Genomic DNA, 12,915 nt, shown 5'->3' with positions numbered 1-12,915 from the left:
ATGAAGCTAAGGGGAAAATAATACTGGGAGTATGCTATAGGCCCCCTAACCTGAGGGAGGAAGTGGAGACGGATGTCCTATCACAAATTGGATTGGCAGCAAGGATGGGAAGTGTTATCATAATGGGGGATTTTAATTATCCAGACATAGACTGGGCGGAGGGAACCGCGCATTCATTTAAGGCTCGCCAGTTCCTTAATGTCTTGCAGGACAATTTTATGGGTCAGATGGTAGACGCACCAACTAGAAATAAAACATTACTGGATCTACTGATTACCAACAATACAGACCTGATAACAGATGTGGAAATACGGGGCAATTTAGGTAACAGCGATCACAGGTCAATTAGTTTCAGTATAAATCACACAAATAGGAAATATAAAGGGAATACAAAGACACTGAATTTCAAAAGAGCCAACTTCCCTAAACTACAAACCTTGCTAAAAGGCATAAATTGGGATAAAATATTAGGAACAAAGAATACGGAGGAGAGATGAGTTTGCTTTAAGAGCATATTAACCACTTTGCATCCAAGCCATTTCTGACACTTCACTCCTACATGTCAAAAATCATCATTTCTTTGCTATAAAATTACATAGAACCCCCAAACATTATATATGTTTTTTTAGCAGAGACCCTAGAGAATACAATGGCGTTTGTTGCAACTTTTTATCTTGTACAGTATTTGCGCAGCAATTTTTCAAACGCGTTTTTTTTTAAAAAAAAAACAGTTTCATGCTTTAAAAAAAAAACAAAACAGCAAAGTTAGCCAAATTTTTTTGCATTGTGTGAAAGATGAAGTTACGCCGAGTAAATAGATACCTAACATGTCACGCTTCAAAATTGCACACGCTCATGGAATGGCGCCAAACTTTGGTACTTAAAAATCCCCATAGGCGACGCTTTAAAATTTTTTACTGGTTACACGTTTTGAGTTACAGAGGAGGTCTAGAGCCAAAATTATTGCTCTCGCTCTAACGTTCGCGGCGATACCTCACATGTGTGGTTTGAACACCGTTTTCATATGTGGGCGGGACTTACGTATGCGTTCGCTTCTGCGTGCGAGCTCACGGGGACAGGGGCGCTTTAAAAATTTTTTTTTTTTATTGTTAATTTTACTTAAAAATTTTTATTTTTACACTTTAAAAAAAAATTTTTTTTTTTTGATCACTTTTATTCCTATTACAATGAATGTAAACATCCCCTGTAATAGGAATATGACACGATCAGTCCTCTTTACAGTGAGATATGGGGTCAATAAGACCCCACATCTCACCTCTAGGCTGGGAAGCCTAAAATAAAAAAATAAATAAAACGATCGCCACTTCACAGCCGAAGCGGCGCCGTTTTTTTGAATGCAGAGGCCGGGCATGACGTCATAACATCGCGCCCGGCCTCCAAACGAACATAGGGACTCCGGCGACCATCTGGTCCGCCGGAAATCTCTATGGTGAACATCCGGCGCTGGCAGATCCGCTGTCCGACTCACCCATCGCTGAGGTGAGTCGGTAGTAGCACCGGAGGGAGGGGGGGGACGTCCCCTCCCGCCGCCCGTAAGAACGATCAAGCAGCGGAACAGCCGCTATGATCGTTCTTATGGTGTACGGAATTGCCGGCTGAAAATGCTGGTATCTGAATGATGTCTGTAGCCTCAGACATCATTCAGATATAAGCCCCGAAAGTCGAGGACGTCATATGACGTCCTCCGGATGGCAAGCGGTTAAATAAGGGCATTAGCCAATGTATCCCATTGGGTAATACATTTAAAAGAGCGAACAAAAGTCCTGGATGGCTTAATGTAAAAATGCATATAAAAGCAAAGGAGAAGGCCTTCAAAAAATACAAGGTTGAGGGATCATCCTCAGCATTCAGACTTTATAAAGAATGCAATAAGAAATGTAAGGGTGCAATTAGGACGGCTAAGATAGAACATGAAAGACACATAGCGGAGGAGAGCAAAAAAAATCCCAAGAAATTCTTTAAGTATGTAAACAGTAAAAAAGGGAGGACAGACCATATTGGCCCCATAAAGAATGAGGAAGGACATCTGGTTACAAAGGATGGGGAGATGGCAGAGGTATAGGAGTTCAGAGGGTGGTGATAAATGGGGAGTACTCAGAATGGTCAGGGGTGGGTAGTGGGGTTCCCCAGGGTTCTGTACTGGGACCAATCCTATTTAATTTGTTCATAAATGACCTGGAGGATGGGATAAACAGTTCAATCTCTGTATTTGCAGACGATACTAAGCTAAGCAGGGCAATAACTTCTCCGCAGGATGTGGAAACCTTACAAGAAGATCTGAACAAATTAATGGGGGAGGGGCAACTACATGGCAAATGAGGTTCAATGTAGAAAAATGTAAAATAATGTATTTGGGTGGTAAAAATCTGAATGCAATCTATAGACTGGGGGGAGAACCTCTGGGGGGATCTAGGATGGGAAAGGACCTGGGGGTCCTAGTAGATGATAGGCTCAGCAATGGCATGGAATGCCAAGCTGCTACTAACAAAGCAAACAGAATATTGGCATTAAAAAGGGGATCAACTCCAGAGATAAAACGATAATTCTCCCGCTCTACAAGACTCTGGTCCGGCCGCACCTGGAGTATGCTGTCCAGTTCTGGGCACCAGTCCTCAGGAGGGATGTACTGGAAATGGAGCGAGTACAAAGAAGGGCAACAAAGCTAATAAAGGGTCTGGAGGATCTTAGTTATGAGGAAAGGTTGTGAGCTCTGAACTTATTCTCTCTGGAGAAGAGACGCTTGAGAGGGGATATGATTTCATTGTATAAATACCGGACTGGTGACCCCACAATATATAAATACCAGACTGGTGACAATAGAAATAAAACTTTTTTACAGAAGAGAGTTTAACAAGACTCGTGGCCACTCGTTAAAATTAGAAGAAAAGAGATTTAACCTTAAACTACATAGATGGTTCTTTACTGTAAGAGCGGCAAGGATGTGGAATTCCCTTCCACAGGTGGTGGTGTCAGCGGGGAGCATCGATAGCTACAAAAAACTATTAGATAAGGACATGAATGATGTCAACATACAGGGATATACAATGTAATACTGACACATCATCACACACAGAGGTTGGAATTGTGTCTTTTTTCAACCTCACCTACTATGTAAGAGAGGGATAGAGAGACAGGTGCAGGAAGAACCTGAAAAGTGCACAGTGTGGATAGAAGTAAACCAATTCCACCTCCTGGTTGAGTGAGTGCAGTGGAGGCCTCTATGTGAAAGGACAGCGGGAGAAGCAGAGTCAGATTCTTGAAGCCAGGTTTTAGTAAGTATGTTAATTGCGTGTGTGCCAAAGTAATGGACAATAAAAACATCATGGACAGAGGTGATCTTGTTACGGGGGGCTGGTTTTTGGTAGCAGGGGAATAGAGATTAAACTGAGTGGATTGCGGGTGTTGCGAAGGGAATGAGGGTGCCGGCGGTGGCAGTGAGATACTGGAGGGCCAGGATTAGGGATAATATCCCACAAGATTAGGCAAAGGGGGGTGAGGAAAGTATATATGAGTGCACATAACCTCACTGTCCTGATGTTTGGGGTCAGCATGTAGGTTCACTATTTGCAGGAGGTGATGAGTATAGTAACAGGAAGAGGGTAAGAGTGAGAATGATATGCATTGGATTTGGTGTGGAGAAGAGGGGTAAAGTAGGGGGGGGTTAGTAGGTTGGATTGGTCCTTTAAGCCTCGATGCGGTTCCCAGTGCATTCTGTGTGATTCTAATGCAAATGAATGCGATTTTGGGGGGATTTGGCATAGCTGAAGATAAAATTTGCACTAAACTCGCACAGGACCCTTTTTTTTAACCAGATCAGAATCGCACCGCATAAATGAGAACAGCTTTCATAGCAAACAATGTTTTTTTCAGATGACGTGCGAATCTATGCCTTTCGGGTCGGATCTAATCCACATAGAATTTGCATCAGTTTGAACCTTGACTTAAAGTGGTACTAAAGGCTCAAAGTTTTTTACCTTCATGCATTCTATGTATGAAGATAAAAGCCTTCTGTGTGGAGGAGCCCCTCCCCCCAATACTTACCTGAACCCCATTGCAATCTAGCAATGTGCACAAGAGCCTCGGCTCTCTGGGGACTCTCCCTCCTCATTGGCTGAGAGCGCCGAGAGCCAATGGCTGTCAATCACAGCCTATGAGAAGAGAGAGGGGGCAGTGCCGAGCCATGGCTCTCTGTTTGAATGGATGTTGGTGCCCTCCCAGCAAGCTGTTTGCTCTGAGGGCGTTTGGCAAGAGGGAGGGGCCAGGAGTGCCGGTGGAGGAGCCGAGAAGAGGAGGATCGGGGCTGCTCTGTGCAAAACTATTACAGAGCCTGAAAGTAGAAAAAAAACAAAAAAAATTGCCTTTAATAGTTCTTTAGGTGGGTCTTCACCCTCAATTTGATGTCCTCTCCACCCCTCCTCCCCACAAATAGGGCTTTTTTAAATTTACTTTTCTTTTAGTAGAGAATAGGATCTCAGCAGGACAAAGCTGGATCCGCTGGGAGGGTGAGTATCTTAACTGTGCAGGACCCGCAACCAGGTAAGACTTTCCATGACCACCAGTATAAGGGAACATCTATTTTATGTTCAACAATGAGAAAATAAGATGACTTCCATCTCCTAGATCACAATGTGACAACCATACTGCAATAGAAACATTAGTCTGAGGCAGACAAATTCAGACAGATCTGATAAAGTAGATATAAAGCCGGTCTCCTTCCCTGGAGTCCCCGTGTGTTCCCAATGTCTCAGTACTGCCATTGACTTCCTTCCTTGGGTTCCCTATTGTTCCCAGTGTCTCAGTGCTGCCATTCACCTCCTTCCTTGGGTTCCCCAGTGTTCCCAGTGTCTCAGTGCTTCCATTCACCTCCTTCCTTGGGTTCCCCAGTGTTCCCAATGTTTCAGTACTGCCATTGACTTCCTTCCTTGGGTTTCCCATTGTTCCCAGTGTCTCAGAGCTGCCATTCACCTCCTTCCTTGGGTTCCCCAGTGTTCCCAGTGTCTCAGTGCTTCCATTCACCTCCTTCCTTGGGTTCCCCAGTGTTCCCAGTGTCTCAGTGCTGCCATTCACCTCCTTCCTTGGGTTCCCCAGTGTTCCCAGTGTCTCAGTGCTTCCATTCACCTCCTTCCTTGGGTTCCCCAGTGTTCCCAATGTTTCAGTACTGCCATTGACTTCCTTCCTTGGGTTCCCCATTGTTCCCAGTGTCTCAGTGCTGCCATTCACCTCCTTCCTTGGGTTCCCCAGTGTCAGTGCTGCCATTCACCTCCTTCCTTGTGTTCCCCAGTGTCTCAGTGCTGCCATTCACCTCCTTTCTTGGGTTCCCCAGTGTTCTCAATGTCTCAGTGCCTTCCTTGGGTTCCCCAGTGTTCCCAATGTCTCGGTGCCTTCCTTGGGTTCCCCAGTGTTCCCAATGTCTCAGTGCTGCCATTCACCTCCTTCCTTGGGCTCCCCGGTGTTTCCAGTGTCTGTGCTGCCATTCACCTCCTTCCTTGGGTTCCCCAGTATCTCAGTGCTGCCATTCACCTCCTTCCTTGGGTTCCCCTGTGTTCCCAGTGTCTTAGTGCTGCCATTCACCTACTTCCTTGGGTTCCCCAGTGACAGTGCTGCCATTAACCTCCTTTCTTGGGTTCCCCAGTGTTCCCAATGTCTCAGCGCCTTCCTTGGGTTAGTGTCTCAGTGCTCCCATTCACCTCCTTGCTTGGGTTCCCCAGTGTTCCCAGTGTCTCAGTGCTGCCATTCACCTCCTTCCTTGGGTTCCCGAGTGTCTCAGTGCTGCCATTCACCTCCTTCCTTGGGTTCCCCAGTGTCTCAGTGCTGCAAATTAACACCTCCCTTGCTTGGGTTCCCCAGTGTTCCCAATGTCTCAGCGCCGTCCTTGGGTTAACCAGTGTCTCAGTGCTGCCATTCACCTTCTTGCTTGGGTTCCCCAGTGTTCCCAGTGTCTCACTGCTGCCATTCACCTCCTTCCTTGGGCTCCCCTGTGTTACCAGTGTCTGTGCTGCCATTCACCTCCTTCCTTGGGTTCCCCAGTGTCTCAGTGCTGCCATTCACCTCCTTCCTTGGGTTCCCCAGTGTTCCCAATGTCTCAGCGCCTTCCTTGGGTTAACCAGTGTCTCAGTGCTGCCATTCACCTCCTTCCTTGGGTTCCCCAGCGTTCCCAATGTCTCAGCGCCTTCCTTGGGTTAACCAGTGTCTCAGTGCTGCCATTCACCTCCTTGCTTGGGTTCCCCAGTGTTCCCAATGTCTCAATGCCTTCCGTGGGTTAACCAGTGTCTCAGTGCTGCCATTCACCTCCTTCCTTGGGTTCCCCAGTGTTCCCAATGTCTCAGCGCCTTCCTTGGGTTAACCAGTGTCTCAGTGCTGCCATTCACCTCCTTGCTTGGGTTCCCCAGTGTTCCCAATGTCTGAACGCCTTCCTTGGGTTAACCAGTGTCTCAGTGCTGCCATTCACCTCCTTCCTTGGGTTCCCCAGTGTTCCCAATGTCCCGGCGCCTTCCTTGGGTTATCCAGTGTCTGTGCTGCCATTCACCTCCTTCCTTGGGTTCCCCAGTGTCTCAGTGCTGCCATTCACCTCCATCCTTGGGTTCCCCAGTGTCTCAGTGCTGCCATTCACCTCCTTGCTTGGGTTCCCCAGTGTTCCCAATGTCTCAGCGCCTTCCTTGGGTTACCCAGTGTCTCAGTGCTGCCATTCACCTCCTTCCTTGGGTTCCCCAGTGTTCCCAATGTCTCAGCGCCTTCCTTGGGTTCCCCAGTGTCTCAGTGCTGCCATTCACCTCCTTCCTTGGGTTCCCCAGCGTTCCCAATGTCTCAGCGCCTTCCTTGGGTTACCCAGTGTCTCAATGCTGCCATTCACCTCCTTGCTTGGGTTCCCCAGTGTTCCCAATGTCTCAGCGCCTTCCTTGGGTTAACCAGTGTCTCAGTGCTGCCATTCACCTCCTTCCTTGGGTTCCCCAGTGTTCCCAATGTCTCAGCGCCTTCCTTGGGTTACCCAGTGTCTCAATGCTGCCATTCACCTCCTTCCTTGGGTTCCCCAGTGTTCCCAATGTCTCAGCGCCTTCCTTGGGTTAACCAGTGTCTCAGTGCTGCCATTCACCTCCTTCCTTGGGTTCCCCAGTGTTCCCAATGTCTCAGCGCCTTCCTTGGGTTACCCAGTGTCTCAGGGCTGCCATTCACCTCCTTCCTTGGGTTCCCAAGTGTTCCCAATGTCTCAGCGCCTTCCTTGGGTTAACCAGTGTCTCAGTGCTGCCATTCACCTCCTTCCTTGGGTTCCCCAGTGTTCCCAATGTCTCCGCGCCTTCCTTGGGTTACCCAGTGTCTCAGTGCTGCCATTCACCTCCTTGCTTGGGTTCCCCAGTGTTCCCAATGTCTCCGCGCCTTCCTTGGGTTACCCAGTGTCTCAGTGCTGCCATTCACCTCCTTGCTTGGGTTCCCCAGTGTTCCCAGTGTCTCAGTGCTGCCATTCACCTCCTTGCTTGGGTTCCCCAGTGTTCCCAGTGTCTCAGTGCTGCCATTCACCTCCTTCCTTGGGTTACCCAGTGTCTCAGTGCTGCCATTCACCTCCTTGCTTGGGTTCCCCAGTGTTCCCAGTGTCTCAGTGCTGCCATTCACCTCCTTCCTTGGGTTACCCAGTGTCTCAGTGCTGCCATTCACCTCCTTGCTTGGGTTCCCCAGTGTTCCCAATGTCTCCGCGCCTTCCTTGGGTTACCCAGTGTCTCAGTGCTGCCATTCACCTCCTTGCTTGGGTTCCCCAGTGTTCCCAGTGTCTCAGTGCTGCCATTCACCTCCTTCCTTGGGTTAACCAGTGTCTCAGTGCTGCCATTCACCTCCTTGCTTGGGTTCCCCAGTGTTCCCAGTGTCTCAGTGCTGCCATTCACCTCCTTCCTTGGGTTACCCAGTGTCTCCGTGCTGCCATTCATCTCCTTCCGTGGGTTCCCCAGTGCTCCCAGTGCTTCACTGTATGCTGTTCTTGGATTTTTTTGTGTGTCATCTGCTGGAATTCATGGGCTCTTCGAACGTGTTTATTACATCACAACACTAAACATTTTCCTTAGAGCATCAGGATAACACCTGAACAGAAATGCTGGTTTGGTTCTTGGTAGTTCTTCCGTATGCCAGTTTATAGTTCTAATGTATGTATTGTGGATATGAGACATTATAGAGTGTTCTAGAATGCCAATGTTACAGCTCAATCTGCACACTGAACTGGAGCTCAGATTTAGGAGTGTCCCTCATAGAAATCCATGCCACACCATGGGTTAGATGCTCCTTAGACTTTACAGTCCATACCTCTGGCCGGGGGCACTAAGGGTCAGCACTTACCTGTGACACATACTAAAGGGGTGAGAGCAGTGTACTTTCCTGATTTTACCTCTGTATTGGTTTAGACATGGGGCCCAGGTATAATGACTTCTACAAGTTCAGGAAAGCACAGCTGCACAACTAGTAGCTGCAAATGCAGAAAACCACAAGAGCTCACCACCTCCTGTAATTCACCCGACCTACATGCCTTTTCATCTACTTCCTGCAAAACAGCAGCCACAAAAACTGAAAGACAAGATAGTACAGGGGTGTAGACGGAGAAGAGACTGAGGCTTGCTGGAGGTCATGGCCACCAAACCACTGGACACCTTTTACTTTCATCTACTTTGGATGTGCGTGGCGGCTGGTGCTGGACTGACCGGTGAGTAGATGACTGAGTAGACGGCTGACCACATTGGGTAGTTCTAAGACAAGCTGACATGAACTGCTTTTACTGAATGATTTCAGACATTCCTTGTTGTAGTGAGAGGCAGAATCCAGACATAGTTGCAGTAGAATTGGTTATCCAAGACGAATTTCACTTCTTTTTATCTTTTCCTTTTGTCATTGGAGCAACTAATAATTAAAGAAAGGTGATTTATAGCTGTGAGTATAGGAAGGAGAGCATGGGTGATGATGAACAATACAAAGATGATACAGACTTTCTTCCAATAGCTTCATTCAGACAAAATGAAGGTTAATCAGACACCCAGCCAGGATCTCAGCCCTCACAGAGTCCTCCAAGAGAAGAAGTCCATGTCTAAGCCTTTGGTTTCCATTGTTAGATACTCATTAATGGCTGTCATGGCACCAAAGCCAATGTTCTGCCAATGTTCACGCTGTAATTACAGACCTGTTAGTCTGATAGTAGGAAGGATGTTTGAGGGTTTTATAAAAGACCACATAGACCAGTGACTGCCAGAGAACAATATTATAGGTGGTAGCTGCATCCATTCACAAAGTACCCTTGTTGTCTTTTTATGAGGAAGTATAAAACTTCAGAGAATTTCAATCGAGACACCATTGCTAGACGGAAATGTAAATGTCGTAGTGTATCAAAGCACCAATCACCCGTTATCGACAAATCAACACTTCAATGGCGGGAATTTCTTGCCACCGTATTCTATATATTTGTGTATGAGGACATGCCTATTGAAGTGTTGATTTGTCCATAACGGGTTTTGGGTGCTTTGATACAATACCACAGAAAAATGTTCTTTGCCTTCTAGCAATGGTGTCTCAATTTTGTTGTTTGATGTAAAGTCACCATAGACTCCAGACCAGTGAGAGGCTTGTAGGCCCAAGGGTGGTGGCATGGTATAAGTATAGAATTTAAAGGGGGGCGGTGGATGTGGTATACTTGGACAGAGGGGTGGATGTAATATACTTGGACAGAGGGGTGACTATGTATGTAATATACTTGGACAGAGGGGTGGCTGTGGACGTGGTATACTTGGACAGAGGGGTGGCTGTGGACGTGGTATACTTGGACAGAGGGGTGGCTGTGGATGTGGTATACTTGGACAGAGGGGTGGCTGTGGACGTGGTATACTTGGACAGAGGGGCGGATATAATATACTTTGACTGAGGGGTGACTATGGATGTAATATACATGGACAGAGGGGTGGCTGTGGCCGTGGTATACTTGGACAGAGGGGTGGCTGTGGATGTGGTATACTTGGACAGAGGGGTGGCTGTGGCCGTGGTATACTTGGACAGAGGGGCGGATGTAATATACTTGGACAGAGGGGTGACTATGGATGTAATATACTTGGACAGAGGGGTGGCTGTGAACGTGGTATACTTGGACAGAGGGGTGGCTGTGGACGTGGTATACTTGGACAGAGGGGTGGCTGTGGACGTGATATACATGGACAGAGGGGTGGCTGTGGCCGTGGTATACTTGGACAGAGGGGTGGCTGTGGCCGTGGTATACTTGGACAGAGGGGTGGCTGTGCACGTGGTATACTTGGACAGAGGGGTGGATGTAATATACTTGGACAGAGGGGTGGATGTAATATACTTGGACAGAGGAGTGGCTGTGGATGTAATATACTTGGACAGAGGGGTGGCTGTGGACGTGGTATACTTGGACAGAGGGGTGGCTGTGGCCGTGGTATACTTGGACAGAGGGGTGGCTGTGGATGTGGTATACTTGGACAGAGGGGTGGCTGTGGCCGTGGTATACTTGGACAGAGGGGCGGATGTAATATACTTGGACAGAGGGGTGACTATGGATGTATCATACTTGGACAGAGGGGTGGCTGTGAACGTGGTATACTTGGACAGAGGGGTGGCTGTGGACATGGTATACTTGGACAGAGGGGTGGCTGTGGATGTGATATACATGGACAGAGGGGTGGCTGTGGCCGTGGTATACTTGGACAGAGGGGTGGCTGTGGACGTGGTATACTTGGACAGAGGGGTGGATGTAATATACTTGGACAGAGAGGTGGCTGTGGATGTGGTATACTTGGACAGAGGGGTGGCTGTGGACGTGATATATATGGACAGAGGGGTGGATGTAATATACTTGGACAGATCGGTGGCTGTGGATGTAATATACTTGGACAGAGGGGTGGCTGTGGACGTGGTATACTTGGACAGATCGGTGGCTGTGGATGTAATATACTTGGACAGAGGGGTGGCTGTGGACGTGGTATACTTGGACAGAGGGGTGGCTGTGGACGTGATATACTTGGACAGAGGGGTGACTATGGATGTAATATACTTGGACAGAGGGGTGGCTGTGAACGTGGTATACTTGGACAGAGGGGTGGCTGTGAACGTGGTATACTTGGACAGAGGGGTGGCTGTGGACGTGATATACTTGGACAGAGGGGTGACTATGGATGTAATATACTTGGACAGAGGGGTGGCTGTGAACGTGGTATACTTGGACACAGTTGTCCACACACAGCTAATGTGTAAGGTAAAGTCTACAGGATGGAAAAATCAGTTTGTAAATGTATTGAATTCTTTTAGCCAGTTTTCTGAGAGTAGTGGTTACTGATTTCTTCTCTGAAGGGTCTAAGGTTATCAGTGGTTTACCCCCAGGTTCAGTATTATTAGTGGTGTACTCCAAGGCTCAGTGTTATTAGTGGTGTACCCCAAAGTTCAGTGTTATTAGTAGTGTACCCCAAGGTTCAGTGTTATTAGTGGTGTACTCCAAGGTTCAGTATTATTAGTAGTGTACCCCAAGGTTCAGTATTATTGGTGTACCCCCAGGTGCAGTATTATTAGTAGTGTACTCCGAGGCTCAGTGTTATTAGTGGTGTACCCCAAAGTTCAGTGTTATTAGTGGTGTACTCCAAGGTTCAGTATTATTAGTGGTGTACTCCAAGGTTCAGTATTATTAGTGGTGTACCCCAAGGTTCAGTATTATTAGTGGTGTACCCCAAGGTTCAGTATTATTAGTGGTGTACCCCAAGGTTCAGTATTATTAGTGGTGTACTCCAAGGTTCAGTATTATTAGTAGTGTACCCCAAGGTTCAGTATTATTAGTGGTGTACTCCAAGGTTCAGTATTATTAGTGGTGTACCCCAAGGTTCAGTATTATTAGTGGTGTACCCCAAGGTTCAGTATTATTAGTGGTGTACCCCAAGGTTCAGTATTATTAGTGGTGTACCCCAAGGTTCAGTATTATTAGTGGTGTACCCCAAGGTTCAGTATTATTAGTGGTGTACCCCAAGGTTCAGTATTATTAGTGGTGTACTCCAAGGTTCAGTATTATTAGTAGTGTACCCCAAGGTTCAGTATTATTAGTGGTGTACTCCAAGGTTCAGTATTATTAGTGGTGTACCCCAAGGTTCAGTATTATTAGTGGTGTACCCCAAGGTTCAGTATTATTAGTGGTGTACTCCAAGGTTCAGTGGTGTTAGTGGGGTACCACATGGTTCAGTGTTAGTGGGGTACCACATGGTTCAGTGTTAGTGGGATACCCCAGGGTTCAGTGTTAGTGGGATATCCCAGGGTTCAGTGTTGTTAGTGGTGTTTCTTGTCGTTAGTGAGGTACCACAAGGATTAGTGTTAGTGTCTGTGGTTTGTTTTTCCTTTTTTTTTTTTTTTTGTGTGTGTCTTCTTTTGTTTATTTATTTTTTCTTTCCTGTTGGTTGAACTGGATGATGGTTATTATTATTATTATTATTATTATTACAATATAAAAGGGAGACAGTACAGTTACAATATATAGCGATGGCACCGCGGGGTCGCTGCGTGTTCCACACATGTCACCCTGCTGGTCAGACATCCATTTTGGCACACTTCCCAGACAATGAACCATCTCTTGCTTGTTTTTGTTGTTTTTTATTAGGGGATTAAACTTGGATGGGGAAAAGGAACATGGGCTGCCCATAATATTATATAGTAGTGGCTCTTCCTCTGCACATCTCCTCCAGCACAATACTTGAGATCACTTCACTGTCCAAATCTCGATTTCTGTCACATTAGCACATGGCTAGGCCTCACTCTGAAGAAGTCCTAATGTTTTCTGAAGAAGTCCTAATGTTTTCCTGATGGCCCATTACAGACAAGGGTCTGCAGTCCCCTTTGAGGTAGCAACCATTTTAGAAGAGAAGAATAAAGGTGCTAATTGATACT

At 47.0% G+C, this 12,915-nt stretch overlaps 1 protein-coding gene across 1 annotated transcript in view; it reads left to right on the top strand.

The window, feature by feature from the left end:
• Positions 1-8,565: 8,565 nt before the first annotated feature.
• CD6 (CD6 molecule) overlaps positions 8,566-12,915 on the top strand; it is a 112,766-nt gene continuing 108,416 nt past the window's right edge. Inside the window, exon 1 of the mRNA XM_073611936.1 lies at positions 8,566-8,698. Coding sequence (XP_073468037.1) covers positions 8,623-8,698 — 76 coding nt within the window. The 5' untranslated portion in view covers positions 8,566-8,622. The remainder of the gene's footprint in view (positions 8,699-12,915) is intronic.

Source organism: Aquarana catesbeiana, unplaced genomic scaffold (genome assembly GCF_042186555.1).
Source record: "Aquarana catesbeiana isolate 2022-GZ unplaced genomic scaffold, ASM4218655v1 unanchor244, whole genome shotgun sequence".
In the NCBI taxonomy this organism is placed as follows: domain Eukaryota; kingdom Metazoa; phylum Chordata; class Amphibia; order Anura; family Ranidae; genus Aquarana; species Aquarana catesbeiana.
This window is presented reverse-complemented; position numbering and strand designations above follow the sequence as displayed.